Source organism: Maniola jurtina, chromosome 14, assembly GCF_905333055.1.
Source record: "Maniola jurtina chromosome 14, ilManJurt1.1, whole genome shotgun sequence".
Lineage (NCBI taxonomy): Eukaryota > Metazoa > Arthropoda > Insecta > Lepidoptera > Nymphalidae > Maniola > Maniola jurtina.
The window spans coordinates 12299315-12322174 of NC_060042.1; the positions used below are offsets into that span (position 1 = coordinate 12299315).

The following is a 22860-nucleotide window of genomic DNA, read 5'->3' on the forward strand; positions in this document are numbered from 1 at the left end:
ACTCTAACAACCACAGACATTAATTTTACAAGCTTGGAAAGGGTAACAAAAAATCACAGAATAGTTTTAAATGCTTATATTTTAAATTCTAAATTACACAAAATACTTAAACGACAACTACATCTAAAGTCCTAATCAATTTCTATAACAGCTCCCACTTTAGACAGTGCCTCTTTTAACTTTTCTGCCTCATCTTTGGAAATGTCTGCCTTGACTACTGTGGGTACACTTTCAACAAACTTCTTGGCTTGGACCAAGTTGAAGCCTTCTAGAAGACTCTTTACTTCTTTGATCAGTGCTACCTTCTGTTTGTCATCGTATTTAGTCATTTTCACCTGAAACAAACAAATTAGTCACCATTTAAAAGGCAAATTGTAGTATGGTTAATTCATTTTGGACCAAAATCTTAAACCTTAAGCTTAACTGAGGTGTGAATACCGCTTTGTGTAAACCAATTTAGCTTTTTTTTTGTTAGTCAAAATACTGTAACAGTACCTAACCATAAATTGATAGCTTGGTTATAATAATTGTATCAACAATTGTCGATTTAGGACAAAAACACTATATATTTTTAATACAGTTTAGTACCTGGTTGAGAGTTGCGATCAAGTGTGAAACCATATTGAAATTCTCTACTAACTTATCCTAATCATAATCTGAACTTTAAACCACTCTCCTGTAAAATCGACAATTGTGAACTAAGCTATCAATATTATGTAAACAGACTGATAAATAACTGGTCAATACTAAGATAAATAAAAGCACTAGATATGTACAGACTATACTGAAGAGAGGTCCTTGACTGTCAAGTACAGATTATACAAGTCTTTTCTGTTGTTCAAACTTACAGTAAAGCTAGTTTTGACTGCTTTTGGTGCAGCCTCTTCCTCATCCTGCGCAGCAGGAGCAGCCATAGCAGCAAACCCACCCATAGGCATCATAGGCGCATCAGGAAGATTCAACCTTCTCTTCAGGACCTGACTGAGCTCAGAAACTTCTAACAGGTTTAGGTTTGTGATATCTGTCACAATCTTCTCAATTTTGGGTGAAACTGGTTTGTCTACACCCTCAGGTGGGGGAATTATGAGTGGTGATATAGCTTCTGAAACTTCTTGTTGTAAAACTGTGCTGGAATCATAATATTGTTTCATCAAATAACAATAACGATGATGTAATTCGAAACAACATGCATGCTCAAGATATTAAATAATTAATAGAAAATTGTTTTTGAAACATAACCTAAGAGAGCAAATATTTACCATCGTGAAAAAGAACGCCATGTGCGTGCAGATACTTTCCTTACTAATTTGAAACTGTTCATTACTGTGTAAATCATAACTTTTCTTTTCCTAGTTCTTTACGAATGAATATCCTCCAAAATTTTCCGATTTTCTTGTAACTTTTGCTTACTTTTTTTAAACCTAGTTTTACGACTCTGGGTTCTAGCCTTTTTGAGACTTTTTGCTTGACACCACAGACCAGTACCTAAAGAGCTGTAGCTCGATTCCGTAAAAGAAAAATTATAACATTGAGGTAAAATAATGGGACTTCGTCTGTGATGGCGTTTGCTGGCGCGCGTGCTGTGCTTGTTTGGAGTGTTTTTTTTGTTAAGAGTGGCTGGTTTTTGTGTTAGTTGGTGTTTTTTGGTGGTGGAACTGACTGGGAAGCGCTCTAGAGGGGCGCTGCGCGTGTGTCGGCGGGCGCCGGCGCAGACGGAGTCTATACTTGTATAAATTCAATAACTTGAAAATATCACAAACTTGACATTGGCTAATCAGAGTAAAGCCAGATTTAAAGAAAAAAAAAAAAGGTAAAATAATGTCATTGATTTTTTCATCAAATGACCTATATGACATATATAGACAATTGAAAATATTACAATAAAACTTAAAGCTAGCCTTATCTAATTACTGTACAAATCATGCCCGCGTGGAATGGTGCCAAGAATACTGGCTGCATTTCCGCGTTGGACAGCCAGGCTGATCCGTTGCGCAAAAAATGAGCCAGCCCTTCTGTCACCCGATGAGGCTATTAAACGCGGTGAAATGTCTCGTAAAAATTTCTTTGCACTAAGACTCCATGGCCCCAGGGTCTCCACGGCAAACGGAACAAAAATGTAACTCTCAATAAGAGAGGCATACTTGCGCCGCTTGCCGTTTTCAGCCATTTCTGCTGCGGCTCCCGGTCTTGATACTGTCTCCCTGATATGACACGGGGCCAATGTGTCAACGCACGTTGCGTCCCACATTAGCGCCCGTCCCCGTTCCCAGGGAACCAGCGTCAATCCATCAGGTCTCTTGCCATCATCCCGACTAATCCCTGCCGGCTCAATGAGCGCAGGAACGTCTATGGTGGCAAGAGCCCTTTTGATCGTGTCGTTAAGAGAGCCATGCCTAAATAGCCTACCAGCGCTCCTTTGGCAAGAGAGTCCGTGAATTCCAAATTTATCAACCTCTTTTCCACACGGACATCTGTGCTGATGGCACAGCGGTGTTCCCAATCTGAGACCTAGAGCCACACGAAAACTTTCATTATCTAAAAGGGTGCCGAGATTTTTGGATGGCAAGGCATGAAGCCAATACCCAGATTCCTTTTCCGATAATGCTAGGAGCCTGGCTTGATCTCTGTCACTTGTAAGATTTTGCAGCAAATTTGAATGTGTCAGCTGAACCAATGGCAAATCCCAAAGTTTTTGTGTAGAACGTTCCTTTGGAATATCGACATTGGGACATCTGACCTTCCAACTCTCTAGGGCCTCTGTGGCATAGGTCAATGATATTGAATTTGATTTGAGAATTTGAGAGCTAAGCTCTCTTATACTATGCACAGAGGACAGAAAAGCTGGAAGAGCTACACTGGAAATTTTCCTCACGCCGATGCCACCGTACTTGACCGGTAAAGTAGCTTGGTTCCAGGAGTGCTCATCAAAAGTTAAATTTAGAATTTGTTCTAGTGTACTTTTAAGGGTGGCATCCATATTATCGAGTAGTCCAGGAAATTTCCAAATTGGGCTCGCGCGAAGGATATAAATTAATTTAGGTACGAAAAGGCAATATTTTAGGATCGAAAATGCAATGTGAGAATTTAGAGCGCCCAATTTGTCGGTATTAGCCGAAAATGTTCTAATTTTTTGATCCAAAAGTGGTTGTATGGATTCATTATAAAGAGGAGCACCAAGGAGGCAAAGTGAATGTTTATCGAGTATCTTAATGCTAGGGGTAATTTCGTTAAATAAATCAGAGGCCAATCGTATTCTATCTTGCGACAGTTTTTCTGTGAAAAACAATTCGCATTTCGAAAAATTTAGTTCTAAACCAATTTTGCCAAACTGTTGCTTAATATGGTTAAGATCTTTTAGAACGTCATCCACGTTGCCCCCAATGGTTCCATCATCAAGATACCATATGTTAAATTTAGATGTTAAATTTGAAATATGGTTATGGATCCCTAAGCTGAACAGGGCCGGACCTAAAGGATCCCCCTGCTGAACGCCTACAGAAGACTTAATATCGCTATCTCCAAAAAATAATTTTGAAGCTGAGCTGTAACATTGCCAGACATATGGATAAATTTCAGGAAGTTGCGTTGAGACTTCGGTCAGCAAAGTTGCCCTGTCCAAAGAATTAAAGGCATTCTTTACATCTACTTTCAGCAGTACCTCAACCTCGCCATTCGCTAAGAATGTACGAGCCGAATGAACTGCTGCTTCACAACCTCCTTTACTGCCGAATCCAACTTGAATAGGTTGGAATTTATCCTTTAGGGTAGAGACTATGTGTTTACACGCTAATTTTGACGCCAAACGGCGAAACGTACAACCAACAGCGATGGGACGGATGCCGCCATCTTTCTTATTAAAAGCACAAAGCCTCGCACCATAAAGGAATGGTAAAAAGGATGAATTTACCTCGCCAAATTCAATTGATTGCCAAAGTCAATTTGACACTGACATTGTTATGACGACAGCGACATTGTCAAATGTCAACTGCTTTGTTTTGAATTTTCATTTGCTGCATTGTTTGTTGTTTATTTTCATCATGGTCTGTGATTTTCATTTATATTTCTCGCATTTCCCGTTCGTTTTCTTAGGAAACTGACGTGTTTTATTAATTCAATTAGCAGATAATATTGTCCTTTACATTCTACGCTCTAATGTTACTTTGTAACTAATGTCGTAAAGCAAAGGTTTTATTTTACCTTAGTGCAAATTGCCTGCAGATCTTCTAGGAAAAATTAATTAAAAGGTAAGAAAAGATTTTACGTGGTCTCATTCCTGTGGTGTTTATGTTATGTACAATAATTATATCATGTTATTGTATGGCTAATTTATTCCCATTACACACTTATCTGTAATTTTCTTTTTCTTATACTTGATGAATGATTGATCTTATGACTGACCCTAAGATATTCTGTGATTGGGTAATATACAAATACATATTATTTTCTGATGCTCGTGCTCCTACCTACAACCATGAAGCCATCAGAGGTCCTATTACCAAGCACATTTAAATAAATTAATACAAAAGGATTAAAATAATACTCCTCAGGCTATTGTTATTTAATACATAATTTATAATTATTGGATGAAGCTAGTAAAAAAATCTTAATCGATATCTCATAAAGAAGGAAGATTTATTTGCTTGTCTGTAATAGATAAAATCTGAAACTACTGAACCTATTTCAATAATTCTTTTAACATTAGAGGGCTACTTTATTATAATTTATCAATAAAACTCCTTTGTTTTACGCAGTTGTGCAATTACATATTATGTACCTCAATGGGAAGTCACAGACAAAAGAATAAAACAAAATCATAGTTAATCTAATTTTTAATTCAAATAATAGATAACCTAGCAAGGCACTACTTAGTAAATAGAGAAGGGAGCAGACAAATACATGTTTCTTTATAAATAGTTTACCAAAAATATCTTTTTTGGACTAGGTTTTTTGCACTTTGGTAGAGATCACAGAAATCCAAATAATTTTAAAACTATGGATCTATTATAAAATTTGCATGGAAAAGCAGTCAAATGAAAAATGTTTAGTACTGCATAGTAAGATAATGTATATTTGAATATTAATAGGTTTTAAACACCAATACAGAAAATACATAATTTAGGCATATCGCTTCTTAGATCGCATAAAACAGCAATACTGAAAATGTACATAACTAGAAGATGCCCGCTACTTCGTCCGCGTGGATTTAGAATTTTATAGATTCCGTGGGAACTGTTTGATTTTCCGGGATAAAAAGTTGCCTATGTCCGTCCCCGGGATATAAGCTAACTCTGTGCCAAATTTCGTCAGATTCGGTTACAATGTTGGGCCGTGAAAAGGTAGCAGATAGACAGACAGACACACTTTCGCATTTATAATATTAGTATGGAAGTATGGATTTTTCAGAAGGCATTGATTTTTTGACTGCATAGAACACCAATACTGAAAATACGTAATTTTTCTGTAGGCATCGATTCATTAATCGTATAAAACACCAATAGGTAAAAATTAATGATTTTTCAGTAGGGACGCACCTTTTCTTAGATCGCATAGGACACCAATATGTGAAAATACAATTACCTACGTAGTATTTCAGTAGGCATCGATTTTTTGATCGCATAAAAAACGAATACCGTAGAGTTCCCTAACTTCGTCTGCTTTTGACCGTTTTTTCAAATTTTCCGCCAATCGGATGTAAAAAAATCTGTTACGTCTGACAAACATCGTCCAATGGTAATAGTTCTTTTTATGTGTGTATGAAAGTGTACCTACTGTTTATAGTTTAGGCAAGCTAATGACCGTTAAAAAAATAGACGAAGTTAAGGTGAAATTCCAAACTTCATCTATGCATAGGAAATTAATTTTAAACATAATGCCAATTTTATCAAAAAAATATAAATAAGATAAAATTATCCAAAAGTCCAAATACACTATCTTAATGCCTTTTAATTTTATATATTTTATACTTTTATTTAGGTAGACGAAGTTAGGGCGTACTTTGTCCAAAATCGTTCTTAAATTCAGGGGTGGCACAAAGGTATCGTAAATAAAAATGAAATATGATGAATGAATTAAACACTTTAATCGTAGTAATCGTAAAACTGTCTTTTTCTTAGGCATTCTAATGCTAAATCCAGCATGTCTTGGCTGTGAGCAACTGTATATGATCGTTTTTTCTTTTTTACGAATTCTCGATTCATGTCTAGAGTTTTAGGATTACCTGTAAAAAAATTAAAATAATCAACTATTGCAAATATAAAATAGTGGTATATTTTGTAATTGTTAATTTTCTTCAAATATAAAAATTGAGTTCATTTCTAGAACTTTTAGTTGGCGCATGTCTGTTAATAAAAGTTTTTTCTTATAAAATTTCTAGGTTTTGCCCGCGGCTTCGCTCGCGTGAATTTTGGTTTATCATAAATCCCGCGAAAACCGTGGATTTCAGGATAAAATATACTCCTTCAGGAGTTCTCCTACATCACAAGTCTCAACTGTTTATCCTATTTGGCTGAAATTAGAAATGGAAATAAATTATACCCTGACTTAACACACAGGCTACTTTTTATCGTGAAAAAGCCATGGTTCATGCGGAATCAAAAAAAAAAACAACATTCACGCAGGCAGCGCCGCAGGAAAACCTAGTAACTTTATATTTAAAGAAACCTTTTATTATCAAACATTAATTTAAAACTCCTTAAATGCGCCAGAAATCAACTCTTTTATCAACTTACTTTACATTTTGTTATGTAGGAAATACATAGTTATTTATACAATATATCTACGTTTTTGTAATTATTCAGATACATAACAGTTTTAAATAGGTATAGAGGGTATAGAGTAAGAAAAAATACAGACCTGGTACTTTTTCATATAAGTATAGTACATAAAAAAAAAGTTCTTATTCTAATTTTGACGACCCTAAGGGCAGACGAAGTTAGAAAAACATCACATTACAGATTGTATCCTAACATTGTCTGCCCTAATATTTCTGTAGTTAACGAACATATCTGAATGATTTTTTTAATTTTGGTAATGGATTAGCAGTATTGAGTAATGACACAAATTTTCGGGGTCGGTAAAAAAGAAGCGTGTGTGCGATCCGAAGTTACTCACGATTGTGACAAAATGGCCACCAATATTTTGACAAATGACATTGCAATGGTGCCATGATTAAATATGTATACTTCCCAAATCACTACAATTAGTGTTTCCATAAAAGGAAAAAAAATATTGAATTTTTTAAATTTTAGCCGATGTTAGGCATATAAGTTGAAGTTAGGAGACTCTACGGTACTGAAAATACGTAATCTTTCAGAAGGCATCGATTCTTTGATCGCCTAAAACATTGATTTAAGATAAAAAACCGGCCAAGTGCGAGTCAGACTCGCACACTGAGGGTTCCGTACACAGGTAATTTTCCGACATTTTGCAGGATAAATCAAAAACATGCATGCATAAAAATAAATGAAAATCTGTTTTTTAGAATATACCGGTAAAGCCCTTTCATATCCATATGATACCCCACTTGGTATAGTTGTCTTTGAAAATTTAAACATCCTAAAAGAGATTTTTATTTATTTTTATGTATAATAGTTTTTGATTTATCGTGCAAAATCTTGGAAAAAATACCCCAGTACGGAACTCTCAGTGCGCGAGTCTGACTCGCACTTGGTCGGTTTTTTCATATTCATGAAGGAATTTAAAAATTATAAATTCCCAAACTGTCCCTGTCCGGAATCGAATCTGGGACCTCCCACTAATAAAAGCACAGCGCTCACCACTCACAGTCGAATAAAAAAAACCTGTGAAAGTTTTCACAATCGTCTATACAGAAATAAACCCGAAAGTTTCTCTTCAGCAACTGACATTTTCGCAATTTCTTACCGTACAAAAATAAACTTCAAAGTTCAATTGTGTTCAAGTCATGGTTCAACTTAACAAATAAAGTGTACAAATTCTCGAAAACTCTGTTGTTTTAATTATAAACTTCAGAAATAAAGTTGCAACCATAAAAGGTTAAACTATATTAGGAAGGGTATTTGTACATATTCAAAGTCGATTTAAATAAGTACATAAGTTTAATATTTATCTGATGCCCGTGCCGTCGTTTAAGAAATTAGCTCTAGTATCGACTATATCTCACAAATTAGTCGATACTAGAGCTAATTTCTTAAATTGGACCCTTTCAAGTAAAGATTTTTATATAAACCTGTGAGGATGATACTGCCATTGGCGCAATTAAAATGCCATAAGCCTATGTTGTCGTATTAGTTTACAAATTGCGAAAAACCAAATTAAATTTGAATTTCGCGGGCTGGCCCGTCTCATTCACGCTGATTCACCTATAAATCAGTACTAGCAGAGTACTAGGTACCTACAGGCTACAACTACATACAAACAGTAGGTAGAGTCTATAAACTATCTCTATATCTTAGTTACCTACCTAGGTACACTTTGATTCAATATGCTCACGTGTCAAAATAGGTCATAGCTTAGGTAATATGTTTTGCAGCTGCACGTGCAGTAGGTGCCTACTTATTCCTAGGGCTAGCATAAATGCATACAGTTACATAGGTATCACATTTCCCTTGATGTAGCCTTTATTTAGCTTGATTTTCCCTTGGTTTTGAAGTAATATAAAAGTAACTAGCTGATACCCGCGACTTCGTTCGCGTGGATGTAGGTTTTTTAAAATTCCCGTGGGAACTCTTTGATTTTCCGGGATAAAAAGTAGCCTATGTGCTAATCCAGGGTATAATCTATCTCCATTCTAAATTTCAGCCCAATCCGTCCAGTAGTTTTTGCGTTAAGGAGTAACAAACATACACACACACACACACACACATACAAACTTTCTCCTTTATAATATTAAGTGTGATACGCATAACGCAAGTCATGTTACGAATATGAATGCAAAAGGCGGCCTTATCGCTAAATATCGACCTACTCCAGGCAACTTTAGGGGAGGGAAGACGTTTTTAACCCCGAACCAAAAAGATGGGTGTTATAACTTTGACGTGTGTATCTGTGTATCTGTCTGTGGCATCGTAGCTCCTAAACTAATGAACCGATTTTAATTTAGTTTTTTTTTGTTTGAAAGGTGGCTTGATCGAGTGTTCTTAGGCATAATTCAAGAAAATCGGTTCAGCTGTTTGCAAGTTATCAGCTCTTTTCTAGTTATTACTGTAACCTTCACTTATCGGGGTTGTTAAAATTTTTTAATTTACACTTGTAAAATTAAAGCGGAAGGTGTGTACTAAAATCACACTTATTATTATTATTATTATGAAGGCGAAAGTCTGTGTGTAGGTATGTGAGTATGTTTTTTACTCTTTCACGCAAATAACTGCTGAACAGATTTCGCTGAAATTCGGAACAGAGATAGATAATACCCTGGATGTTACATAGACTACTTTTTATCCCGGAAAATCAAAGAGTTTTTTGGGATTTCAAAAAAAAACCTAAATTCACGCGGACGAAGTCACGAGCATCATCTAGTAACTACTTAATAGATTCAAAGCTTTGAAAGAGCTTATCTACTCAATTTAAGAAAACTCTATTTAGTTTGCGGCGAGCAGTGATAGTGTACCTAGTTGTTAAAGATATTAGCCTCCTATTTGGGAATCCGAGGTTTGATCCCGGGCACGCATCACATCTCTAATTTTTCGGAGTATTGTCCATTTTAAACATTAACTATGATGCCTTCACCATACATCAAACATTGTAAGGAAAACTTTGTCTGAGAGTTCTTTTTTAATGTTCTCGATGGTGTTTATAGTCTGCACTTAGCCAGTGTGGTGGTCTATGGCTAAAGCATTATTTTGAGAGGAGACTCGTACTCAGTAGTCTGTCGGTGGAAGATTGAGATGATGATGTTTGATCCTAGAATACGTAACAATTACAACAGTTTATTAAAGAAGCATGTGCAGCCCTATTGCAGTTTGTATATACGTGTTATGCTTTGGACGTGTTCGAACCATTGTTTCTGACGGCTGCCTGGTACAGTGCAAGTTCCGATGTAGGTACATAATCATGTTGCTATGAAATAGGTATGCACCTATTGAATCGGTCTGACCTACTTCGTAAATGTTCAGCGAAACTGCGGAATAGGAAATTGTGAAACATAAATATTATTAAATAGCTGATGCCCGCGACTTTGTTCACGAGGATTTAGGTTCATAAAATCCCGTGGGAACTCCGGGATGAAAAGTAGCCTATGTCCGTTCCCGGGATGTAAGCCAACTCTGTACATACCAAATTTCATAAAAATCGGGTAAAATGTTGGGCCGTGAAAAGCTAGCAGACAGACAGACAGTTACACTTTCGCATGAATTAGAATAATTAGATGATGCCCAGGATTTCTCCGCGTGAATTTAGTTATAAAAATCACGTATACCATGTCGTCAACGTTTATGACGTCACATCTATGTATTTCATGCAAGCTCTCCAACTAAGCTGAGTTGGATAAAAAACCCTTGATTTGACTATAGTACCTACTCATCATTGCTATTGTGTTGCAGACTAGCAGGAAACCAAGATGCTCGGTGGCAGCGTGCTGTGGTTCCGTCACGGGTTGCGACTGCACGACAACCCGTCTCTCAACACCGCTCTAGAGGACAAGAGCGTCCCCTTCTTCCCCGTCTTTATATTCGATGGAGAAACTGCTGGTAAGGCGTATCCCAAAGAGTAGTAAAGATAAGGTTTTCGTCAAAGAACATAATTCCACCGTATAAGTAAGAAAGTATATCAAAACAAAGCTCAGTTTAGGTTGTTATTAAAAATACTAGTCTTCACTCTACTCCGTAGGTATGTGTCGTGCTTTACTTCGCAGGCAAAAGTCATTATTTGTGCGCCAGTTATAGGACTTGAAGAAATCGACCGCGTGACTGCAGTAAGGAAGTTTCTGCACGTGGATTTCAATAATTGAAAGACTACACGTGACCGAGCAATGAAACTCGATTAAATCGGTGACTTATTGCTCAGAGAAGTGACCCCTATTGAATGTAACTAGATAATGCCCGCAAAATTCCTGTGTATCGTTTCATATAGCAAGAGTAGGACTACCACTATATGACTGACATAAAAATTGAAACTCGATTAGGTAAGGGTCTCTTTGTATTGTGATCTTCATTTCTGAGAGTCGTGACCCCTATTGAATAACTAGGCTAGATGATACCCGCAAAGTTCAATATACCACTACCGTATCTCACTATAAATGAAGCACAGTTTAATTTGTTAACAAAAACACTCGCTTCCACTCCACTCCGTAGGTATGTTTCGTGCTTTATGCTTCGTCGGCAACAGTTGTTAGTTTGTTCAGCAGTTATAGGAGTTGAAGGAATTACCGCGTGACTGCAGTCTGGAAATTTCTGCACGTGGATTTCAATTGAAAGACTACACGTGGCCCAGCTATGAAAGTCACAAGTATAACAGCGCCAATTTAACTTTAATTATAAATGGAATCTTTTCGATTCAAATAAACTTTTAGAAGATAAGAGGGATAAGATCCGAAATGAGGAGATCCGCAGGAGAACCAAGGTCACTGACATAGCCCAAACTATTAGCAAGCTGAAGTGGCAGTGGGCAGGTCATGCCTGTCGTAGAGGCGATGGCCGTTGGAGCCGGAAAGTCCTTGAGTGGAGACCGCGTTTAAGCAAACGTAGTGTGGGACGCCCTCCAGCACGATGGACCGACGATATAAAGCGGCTGGCGGGAAGTGGTTGGATGAGGAAGGCTGAGGACCGGGTGTGGTGGCGCTCTATAGGGAAGGCCTATTGTCCAACAGTGGACGTCCACAGGCTGATGATGATGATGATGATGATGAAACTTTTAGAAGAGTTTTTGAATATTCAAATAAATTATAACCCACAACTCGTTCCGATTGTCCATCTTATTTCATCCCACCAAGAAGTTCAACAGGTAACTCTTAAAAAAAAATTGTGCTTGCAAAAGGTGGATTCAGAATTTCAGAATGACCCAGAGTCAGTTGTGGGTTAGATTTAATACGAAATGAATTTTACATAATTAAAGGAGTAAATTCGAAGCGGATACTTTTTAGGGTTCAGCATCCAAAGGGTGCCAACGGGACCTTATTACCTCCGCTGTCTATTCGTCCGTCCGTCCGTCTGCCTGTATCTATTGAACCGTAATAGGTAGAGAATTGAAATTTAAAAAAACAAATACAATGGTAAGGAACCCTTCGTGTGCGAGTCCGACACGCACTTGACCGGTTTTTTATTCTGTATGAATTCATATGGTACCTTATTTAATTTAGTACTAGATGTTTGAATTTGTATGGTACTATAATATATTTAGTACTAAATAAGGAACTCTTTGATTTTCCGGAATAAAAAGTAGCCTCTGCCCTTCCCCGGAATGCAAGCTATTTCTATGCCAAATTTCATCAAAATCTTTTGTACGGATGAGCCGTGAAAAGCTATCAGACACACTTTCCCATTTATAATAATAGGGAAGTAGGGATTTAATTTTAAGATTTTTAAAATCCCGTGGGAACTCTTTGAGTTTCTGGAATAAAAAGTAGCCTATGCCCTTCCCCGGAATGCCAGCTATTACTGTGGCAAATTCCGTCAAAATCTTTTGAACAGATGAGCCGTGAAAAGCTATCAGACAGACAGATACACTTTCCCATTTATAATATTAGTATGTAAGTAGGGATTTAATTTTTGCTTTGTTGTAGGTACCAAAGTGGTAGGTTACAACCGCATGCGCTACCTACTGGAAGCTCTGCAAGACCTGGACAACCAGTTCAAGAAGTACGGCGGCAGACTGCACATGATCAAGGGCAAGCCTGAGGCTGTGTTCAGACGCCTGTGGGAGGAGTTTGGTGAGTAAAGCAGAATATTATGTGGATTGTAGGTATTTGATTATATATTATAAGGTATAAGTAACACGTAGATATTTCGAATAGTTTCTTGGTTCGTGATGGTTAAGCTGGATCCGATTTAAAAGCGGTATTTCCTTCAAAACTCCTTCAAAATTCAAAAAAAAATTCAAAATTCAAAATATTTTTATTCAATTAAACTTTTACAAGTGCTTTTGAATCGTCAAAATAATCCACCAATGGTTCGGAATGCCGTTCCTACCGAGAAGAACCAGCAAGAAACTCGGCGGTTGCTCTTTTCAAGTATTCAATTTACAATAATATGCCAAAGAGAGCTAAAAAGCGGGAATAATTTTGCTTGTGACAAAGACAATGTCATTTATTCAAATTGGGTCAAATTGGACAATCCATGTTTGTGTTTAAAATGCACATCTTCTCTAGAAGATGCCTATTCACTCTTGACATGAAGGTATCTATATCAAAAATGGAGAGGAAAGCTGATGCCGGTTCGAATTAAAAACGAGAAAGAAATCACTTCGTTCGAGACCGTGGAATTTCGAACGTACGGGTGTAGACCTTGAGGATGTCTTGCGGTCCCACCTCTTACCTATCGGATGTTTTTGTTCAACCATTAACTTCTCGCTTCAGGGATCCGTAAGATTTGCTTTGAGCCATTATGGCATGGTAGAGATTAATGCGTCAAGAGCGTCTGTCGGGAGATAGGGGTGGAGTGTCGTGAGAGCGTGTCTCACACGATGTGGAACTCTGACGTCATCATAAGCGCCAATGGAGATATCCCATCCTTTTTATCAGATGTTTTTATACAACCATCAATTTCTCTCGTCAGGGATCCGTAAGATTTGCTTCGAGCAGGATTGCGAACCGATATGGCGCGCTAGAGACGAGTGCGTCAAGAGCCTCTGTCGTGAGATAGGTGTGGGGTGTCGTGAGAATGTTTCCCACACGCTTTGGGACCCTGACGTCATCATACGCGCCAATGGGGGCATCCCACCCCTTACCTATCAGATGTTTTTGGTAAGTCTACGTCGTAGCAAGTTCCCGGACTAATACTATATAAACAGTTTTAGTACGTAAGTGAACATTTTGACCTCCGAATAATTTGTGGTAAAAATAAGTATTTTATCTAGTGAGTCTCTAGGTTGAGGTTGAGGTTAACCGACCTATAAGAGTTCTTATATTTTGACACCGTTGTCAAACCATCACTATTCACACTAATATGATAAAGGCGAAAGTTTGTGTGTATGTTTGTTACTCTTTCACGCAAAAACTACTGAACGGATTTGGCTGAAATTCGGAATAGATTATACACTGGATTAACACATAGGCTACTTTTTATCCCGGAAAATCAAAGAGTTCCTACGGGATTTTGAAAAACCTAAATCCACGCGGACGAAGTCGCGGGCGTCAGCTAGTATAATATATACCTAATGCATAAATTAAAAGAACTCATTCGCCATATTTGTCAATTTCCATGTCAAAAGTACGGTTCACTCTTAAGTTAAGGAATAAAATCTTGCAAGGAATAAAGAGTTCTAAATAAATAATTAGCTATGTTATCCCCGACTGTTCAATTGATATGACGCGGACGAAGTAGCGAGCAAAAGCCAGTATATCATAAAGGTTTGTGCTCTTTTTCAGCATACCGTAGCCATCATCGGCAATCCGCCGCGACCTGTAGATGACGTGGATTTAAGAGGAGTCAACTTTGTGGCCCTTCCCGACAGCTTCTACCAGGAGTTTACCATATTTGACAAGGTACGAATATACATATTTTTTAAATTGACTTCATTAAAAGAGGACTCTTTTTTTTACCCCCGACCCAAAAAGACAGGTGTTATAAGTTTGACGTGTGTATCTGTGTATCTGTCTGTGGCATCGTAGCGCCTAAACGAATGAACCGATTTTAATTTAGTTTTTTTGTTTGAAAGGTGGCTTGATCGAGAGTGTTCTTAGGTATAATCCAAAAAAATGGTTCAGCTGTTTAAAAGATATCAGCTCTTTTCTAGTTTTCTTGTTACTTTGAAACAGACCGTTAGGTTCATAATATTATGTCAATTGACAAATGTCTAGCTGTCAAGATGGACATTGCCTAGATACATAATTATTTATTTGAAAATGATGTTTGAAAATGATGTTTTGGAAAACTCAGATACTTTGACATTTAAGGCACCAGAGGAACTATCAATTCTTTGCCGGCTTTTCAGGAATGTGTTGATCTGCCCATTGAATAACCCCATGTTAAAAATTTGTGGTAATACCGTCGAAGGGAAATTACCTCGGCCAATGAACATTTGGGTGTGGTTGTGCGGTATGGTTGTAGAAAAAGAAGAGTGGAATAAGGTCAAACAGTTCCTCAGTTTACTCCCCGTTATAAAGGAAATAGAACACTTAAAGAGAGTTTCTCAATTTGGCTGTGTAATGTGTACTTTTATTGAAGCATAAATATCCTAGATGTTTTTTTAAATATAAAATCTGTTGACAATAATTGTCTTTTCGTTACATAGCGATTTCGTTTCACAAAATAATAACAAGATGTTAAATGAAATTTTGTTATTATTTTTGGCAGGCTCCAAAACCAGAAGACTTGGGAATATTTTTGGAACATGAGGATATCCGCATGATACGCTGGGTGGGCGGAGAAACTGCTGCCTTGGTCCAGATGCAGAACCGCCTCGCTGTGGAGTATGAGACGTTTTGCAAGTAATTACTAGTACAGTGTTTCATTTAATATATATTATCTGTCCGTCTGTACTATTTCAGAGGTTCTGGTAATTTTTTTGCTGGCTCTTAGTAAAATCTGTTCACCAAATTTTTTCCTTTAGTTAGTCTTAAAAGTCTTGACATATCATAAATTCCAATTCTTTATCTTGCAGAAACATTTACTTAAGGCGCGGAAAGGTAAGGGACCATGTGCATTATTGTACCATGCGGCCCTGTGGCATGCAGCAATGTCGCAATATGTTGCTATGGTCTAAATGAAACTTAAGCAAATGGTAGTGTGGCGTTGTAAATTATGGCATACAGAAAATGAATGAGACGATTATCGAATAATAGAGGGGTAAAAGTGATATAAATGTTTATAAAAGGAAATCCAGAAAAATACCAATAGATTGTGTAGAAAGGATTTACGGAAAAGAAAAGTTGATATTATATAAGCAAATGAGGTTCAGGGGCCTTACTACCACCCCTTAGAGTAATAATGTTTTAATATTTTTTTGACATTTTCATACAAAGATTGTATGAAAATGTCAAAACAATATTGAAACATTATTATTACTTTAAGCAATGGTAGTAGGGCCCCAGATTTTGCGGAGGTCAAGATTCACAAAGGCTTTTTGCGTCGGAAGAACAACAATAACAAACCTACAACTCCATTGCAAAATAAATTACTATGAAACTATCCATAAATTGAAACTGAAGATTCACCTTGAAACACACAGGCATAATTTTGCAATAAGTATATATTTTTTTTTTTTCAGGGGCTCGTATCTGCCAACGCATGGGAACCCGGATCTCTTGAGCCGGCCGATATCTTTGAGCCCTGCGCTTCGTTTCGGCTGCTTGTCTGTGCGCCGGTAAGTTTTATACTTATTAAAATTTAAATCAATCAGAGACGACAAGCCAAGACGAGCCAAACGGCAGACGGAGCACTACGTACCTTGTTTCGAAGCGTTTCGTCGTATTTTCGAACCGTCATAGCTTGGTCTGGATGACGCTAGAAAGCTGAAATTTTCAATATAAGGTGTCCTCAAAAAACTTATTAAATGTACCAAGTATCAATTATTTAGCTTTTATGGTTTCATTTGTACAGATGGGGATCAAATGGGAAAAATAAACATAAAGAATAAAGAAAACCAGCTGGTTGATTCCGGAAAACTTGCATCAATCATTATTACAATCGCAATTGTTCTGATTGTCCGGCTTTAGGTATAATATTCTTGTTGCAACAATGAATTTTAGCCAATAGTGAGCGAGCATCAACCAATCAGAGATGATTGCGATCGCCATACTGTAGCTATTATTTTAGCATAATCGAACTCCTGAAGCACACAAGACTTTTGGTCAGCTCTGACATTTTTTTTTTCGTCTGAGAGGGAGGAAAATCTTCATGGATACTTCAGTGTTTTGAACATTTTATTTCATGTATCTATTTTGATAAACCATTTTCAGGCACATAAAAGGCTGGAAATGTTTAGTTTTTGTTGCGTTAAGTATTTTATTTAAATCACTTTTAGGTTCTACTGGTGCCTTCAAGATCTGTTCCAACAGGTCCATCAGGGGCGTCTGGGCTCCAGTCAATTTATTACTGGTAAGATTACATTGTTCTTTTCTCTCATAAAACGGTCTCAATTTCCTGACAAATTGTTGACTGATAATACTGATAAGAACTATACCCTCTTGATTCTTCATAAAATTATATAATATTATGTAGTTATACAAATGGTTTTTGGAGGGTCAATTTTTTTACCGAATTTTGTAGAACTAGTAAATAAAACTCCAGTGTTTAGTGTGACGCATGTTTCATTTCTTAGAGAAAATAGAGTGTATGATCTATATAGAGCGAACCCTGTTCTCAATGTCCCTACACGTATATAGGGACATTGAGAATAGGGATCGCGAGGTTGTTCTGACCCGTGGACATCCTTGCTACGTTACTCACGAGGAAACATTTTGTAGCCAAAGTTATAGGGGAGGTTTTAACCCACCAAAAACTCAACCGGGCGTTTCTTTTTTCATTACCATCTTCTTCAAAAAAAACTGTCTCAGAACAATAATAGGCTTATAATACCTATTGTGCTGTGATCAGGCCAGCTGATCTGGCGCGAGTACTTCTACACGATGAGCGTGAACAACCCGCAGTACGCGCAGATGGCGGGCAACCCCATCTGCCTCGACATTCCGTGGAAGGAGCCAGAGGGCGATGAGTTGGAAAGGTACGTTTAAGCTTATTTTCACTATGGGATATAAATTATATTATAGTCGGGTCAAAATAGACATTCAAGGATACAATAATTCGCATAGAACTAAAAATTGGTACGAATTTTGGGAACATCAATATAAATAAATGAATTGTGAAAAGTCCCCATAGATCCCACATTTGCATAAATTGGTGTTTTGCATTTTCCAGCTAAACGGTAAGTTTTATCATAAAATATGTCACACAAAAATTGTAGATCATATAATTATCTACAAAAATTGTTCTTAGACTTATTTCCCTAAGAATCACCACTCCTGAGATATCGCGATTCTAAAATTTTAAGGAAAACTTTTAGAATCGCGATATCTCAGTAATGGTGGTTCTTAAAATAATATAAGACAATTTTTTTAGATAATTGTATGATCTACAATTTTTGCGATGCGACGCTGCTATTCACCACCTCATGGAGTTTTTTACCGGCAGATGGAAGGAAGGTCGTACGGGGTTCCCGTTCGTAGACGCGGCGATGCGTCAACTGCGCACAGAGGGCTGGCTGCACCACGCCGTGCGTAACACCGTTGCGTCGTTCCTCACGCGCGGTACGCTGTGGTTGTCCTGGGAACACGGGTTGCAACACTTCCTCAAATACTTACTTGATGCTGATTGGTAAGTGAGTTTATAGTAGGTACATTACTTTCGAGGCTAGGCGCCGTGATCATGGACCTGGGGCCCTACTACCACCGCCTAAAGTAGTGTTTTAATATTGTTTTGACAGTTTCATACAAGTTGTATATGAAAATGTCAAAACAATATTCAAAAATTACTACTTTAAGTGATGGTAGTAAGGCCCCAGTGAATGTTTGAGATAGAGAAAGGATCCGGACTGCGTGGTACGCGGGGATCTGTGTTTTCGTGTACGTCTTCCCCAGTAAGGGGAGAAAGACTCATAGGGACAAGGTCTAAGATAAACAACTTGTAGGGAGTCAAGAAAGCCTGAGAACCACGCCGAGAGCTAGTACCGAGGGGTTCTCCCGCGATTCGGCCCATATGACCGAGAGGTTGGTGGGGCCATGGGAGGTGGAGGGTTATCCAGGCCTGGAATAAATCAATTGACGGCTGAGAGCCAACGAAACGAATTTTAGAATTCTGGATATGAATTCTCATGAAACCTCGCACATTTCCGTGCGTCAAAGATTCGAACGATTCGACGTACGGCTCGGATAAGTGTGCGTTCACTTTTAAACGGAAGGTCTACAAAGAGGTCATACTTTGTTCCCCAGGTCAGTCTGCGCCGGCAACTGGATGTGGGTGTCCTCCAGCGCGTTCGAGGCGCTGCTGGATTCGGGCGAGTGCGCGTGTCCGGTGCGCCTCGGCCGCCGCCTGGAGCCCTCGGGCCACTACGTGCGCCGCTACGTGCCCGAGCTGGCCAAGATGCCTGTCGAATACATGTGAGTATTGAGTCAATGTAGCAAAAGTCCGTGTGCGCGGGCTGTGTGTGTCACGTGGGTGTGGGTGTCATGTGGGCGTGGGTGTCATGTAGGTGTAGGTGTCATGCGGGTGAGGTTGTCATGTGGGTGTGTACATCCACACACAAATGAAGACATCCACACATATAATTATAGCGACTACGACACCGTAATGTGGGTGTGGGTGTATAGAGTAGAGAGTGGTAGAGGTGTGGGTGTCGTCATTTGTGTGATGTGGATGTGGGTGTCAGAATGTGGAACCTTGAGACGCAGTCGAGCTCAATCAGTGTGGTTTTTTGAAAGAATATTAGCCATGCTAATCATGACTAATACTCCCCTTTCCCCTCCAATAAGGCGTAACGCTTGTGCCAGGAGTGGGTACGACAATAGTTGCTCTGTTAGATGTTATTTCTAAACCAAACTAAAAGGGCAAATCTAATGTATTGCTATTCTTTTCATAATGCTCCCAGTGGAAAAGGATAGAATATTTAACAGTTATTGTGATCGATCTCGGTTTGATGTAGTTATTTCCGTTCGCAGCTACGAGCCATGGCGCGCGCCGCTGGACGTGCAGCAGAAGGCGGAGTGCATCATCGGCCGCGACTACCCCGCGCCGGTGGTCGACCACCGCGCCGCCGCGCATCGCAACCGCAGCGCCATGCAGGTCAGTGTCGTCATCATGATCAAACCATCGCCGACTCAGGCACGGGTCTTCTTTCAGAATGAGTTTGAGAGTTTAGGCCGTTGTAGTGATCGATTGGTGTTTCACTGTCTCACTACCACACGCAGCTTGAGTGCAGAGGCACGTCCCATCCACACCGCGTCTACCTTCAGACGGTCGGTCGACGTATCCAGCCTCGCATACAGTCAAAGGCTGTTAGTTGTTTAGCATCTTAATAATTATATTCGCGTGGCACAGTTATGCATATGCATTAGGTGTGTGTGGCGTGTCTATAGAAAAAGGTCATAACAGTGACAGGATTTTGATGCATTAGTTTCGCGGAATTGCTACTCGAATTCTGAGGCCGACCGTACATGTGACAATGTGGTATATCTATTGTATACAGTACAAATACTACGTTTATGGTCCGCCACGCTGGCTATCTTAGTGTTAAAAAGCGGGTTCCACGCTGAAGGCAGCGTCCATCCATTGTCACATTTATTAAAACACCCTTGCATGTCGTAGCCCGCTTGGTGCAAAGTCTCTTGGCCGCCGCGTCGCGAGCATAGACGCATTGAAAAAAGACCCGAAACGGTTTCAAAATTAGTCGGGCATACACCGACAACCACGCGAGTAGAGCCGTCACCCATTATTTACGTGATTTTTATTTATCTTCAGGAGTTACGTCGCGTGCTAGAGAAGGCGCCGCCCCACTGCTGTCCGTCGTCCGAGGACGAAGTCCGTCAGTTCATGTGGCTCGGTGACGAGAACCAGATAGTGGTCAACACTGACTCCTAAGCTTATAATGACCTTCCGTGACGCCTGCCGCAGACGACCGAGACCAGTACATTGCTGTTTGTTCTGTTGTACGAAATCTCTAAACCAAACAAAATGACAGGTGTTCTATCTAAGGAGAGAAGTTTGTATAGGGCTCTCTCTTTTACATGATCCATACAAATGACGAAGACAAAAACTCAGTGGGCGTTAACCATTTTGAGTGGCTAACCAATCACACATACCTACAGTAAGTACATGTATTTTGTAAGCTATCTATCATTTGTGTTTTGTGGTGCAATAAAGTATATATACACATACATACATGTTTTCAAAAAGATTCGAAATTTAATTCACAATTATAGTTTCGTTTGTGATTGGTTGGTGCCTCAAAATGGTTAACGCCCACTGAGTTGCTTGTCTTTGTCATTTGTATGGGATTACGTAGAGAGCCCTATACTAACTTCTCTTTGTAGACAGAATATAATTTATTACATTCCTTGCAGAAAAGATAGAACTATTTTGAGACGTATTAGTTGCTTTGTTGGTGTACCGCTTGACTGGATGGCTTGGGGTAGGGTGCGGGTTGCGGGAGGGTGACAGCGATGTTGAATTCCTTGATTTATACATTTTTACATCTTTGGTTAGCTCAGTTTCCTTCTCTTTCGCGCATTCGAATTTTTTTTATGATAGTGAAAGAATCGGTACATTTTCACAAAATGTGAGCAACATTTGTAAAAATGTTCAATCCTTTCCAATTCCAAGTCCTAAATAATAAAGTTGCGTTTATTTTAGATATATTTTATATTAATATCACAGGGAAAAAGTGGGGAAACCATTCTTCATTTTTCACCCCCATTTTACAATATCAAAATTAGGTAAGTATATTACGATAAAACATGTCCAAAATGAACGTAATTTTAATGTTTAGGACTTAGCCGAGCCATATTTGTTAAAAGTGTACTGAATCTTCTATATCATTGAAATTGTTAGAATGTGCGAGAGAGAAGGAAACTTAACTATTCCACATCGCCCTGTCACTCTCTCGCAACCCGTGCCCTACCTCACAGGACGACTCGGTACAACGGTAAACCTATAGTTTAGAGATTTGTGTAGAATTTAATTAGCACTGGTATTAGAATATACTTCACTTGGGCTCATTGTAATGTATTGTAAGCTTGGCCCATCTTAATTATCTATAAACGTATAGAAGTTACTGATTAGATAGTTGGCGCCACTCAAATCATAACAAATCATAACATCATATTAGAAGGCGTCATTGATTGGCTGAAGTTGTTCAACATCTGATCGATAAACGTACTGTATATAAAATTCTTATAGTTTTTAGTTGATGAATTGTAGCATAATAAAGGATAATATTTGTAATCAATATATAAGATGAAAACATCTTTATTACTTAGATGATTTGTTAAACGAGCTTGATGATTTGTATATTAGTCACTAAGTTTATTCATTGTACAATTTGGATTGGCCGATAACGATAAGATAAAAAGGGGAGTGGCTAATAAACGTGGAGAGGTTACCTGTAAGAGTGGTTTTAAAACGACGACATTCGGAAATATACTAACGTAAGAGGAACAACATTTATTTGACACAAATGTAAAAGTTAATAAATTTAAATATGAAATAAAAGTATAATAATTTATCATAAAGATTGTGTTTGTGATTTCGTCAGACCTTACCCAAAAGGTCAGAAGAGGGACATCAAGAAAATATAATATTTTCTTGTCACGCTCACGACTCAGAGAAACAAGTGGAAATATACAGAGGAACGAGAAAGAAGTGGAGGTCTAGTAGACCACAGACATTTTGGAGCACAAGGCCAATATTTGGGCCTCAATATATCAAAGTACCTAGTCATGGCATCAAAGGATTTCTGGATAAACGGGTAGGATCTTTCCATGATTTTATTTTTATTGATAGCTATTAATGGTAATTTTTTTTTTTATTTTTATTTGTGTGGGTTTTCGTTTTGTTTGTTCTACATTTAGTTATCATTTTGTTAAAAAGCTTTGCTCCGAGTTGGAATGGAAATTATATAACGTTATGATACCTAGAATTACCCACATGTTTATAATTCATCTTGTATATTGGTTATACAAATGCGATCGACCTTCAAATTGTGGTTTAAATAACATTGAGGTATTTAGAAGGCTTATTT

General features: G+C 38.3%; 2 protein-coding genes across 3 annotated transcripts; one reads left to right on the top strand and one right to left on the bottom strand.

Moving 5' to 3' along the window:
* Nucleotides 1-63: 63 nt before the first annotated feature.
* Nucleotides 64-10084, bottom strand: LOC123871856 (39S ribosomal protein L12, mitochondrial). 2 transcript variants are annotated; one of them, XM_045915858.1, is made up of 4 exons: nt 10073-10084; nt 1260-1392; nt 849-1128; nt 64-335 (listed from the first exon to the last, which is right to left on the bottom strand). In XM_045915858.1, exons 2-4 carry the CDS (start codon nt 1334-1336, stop codon nt 132-134), a joined length of 561 nt encoding a protein of 186 aa, XP_045771814.1. In that variant the 5' UTR covers nt 1337-1392; nt 10073-10084; the 3' UTR covers nt 64-131. The 2 variants fall into 2 exon arrangements, with proteins under 2 accessions (XP_045771814.1, XP_045771813.1); XM_045915857.1 differs by lacking the exon at nt 10073-10084 and having other exon boundaries at nt 1260-1439.
* LOC123871835 (cryptochrome-1) lies at nt 3999-21055 on the top strand. Its single transcript, XM_045915831.1, has 13 exons — nt 3999-4244; nt 10518-10664; nt 12695-12841; nt 13686-13873; nt 14498-14614; nt 15426-15559; nt 16339-16434; nt 17095-17168; nt 17667-17793; nt 18261-18443; nt 19058-19225; nt 19784-19907; nt 20583-21055. The coding sequence occupies exons 2-13, from the start codon at nt 10535-10537 to the stop codon at nt 20700-20702; spliced, it is 1608 nt and encodes a 535-aa protein (XP_045771787.1). The 5' UTR covers nt 3999-4244; nt 10518-10534; the 3' UTR covers nt 20703-21055.
* The last annotated feature ends 1805 nt before the right edge of the window (nt 21056-22860 follow it).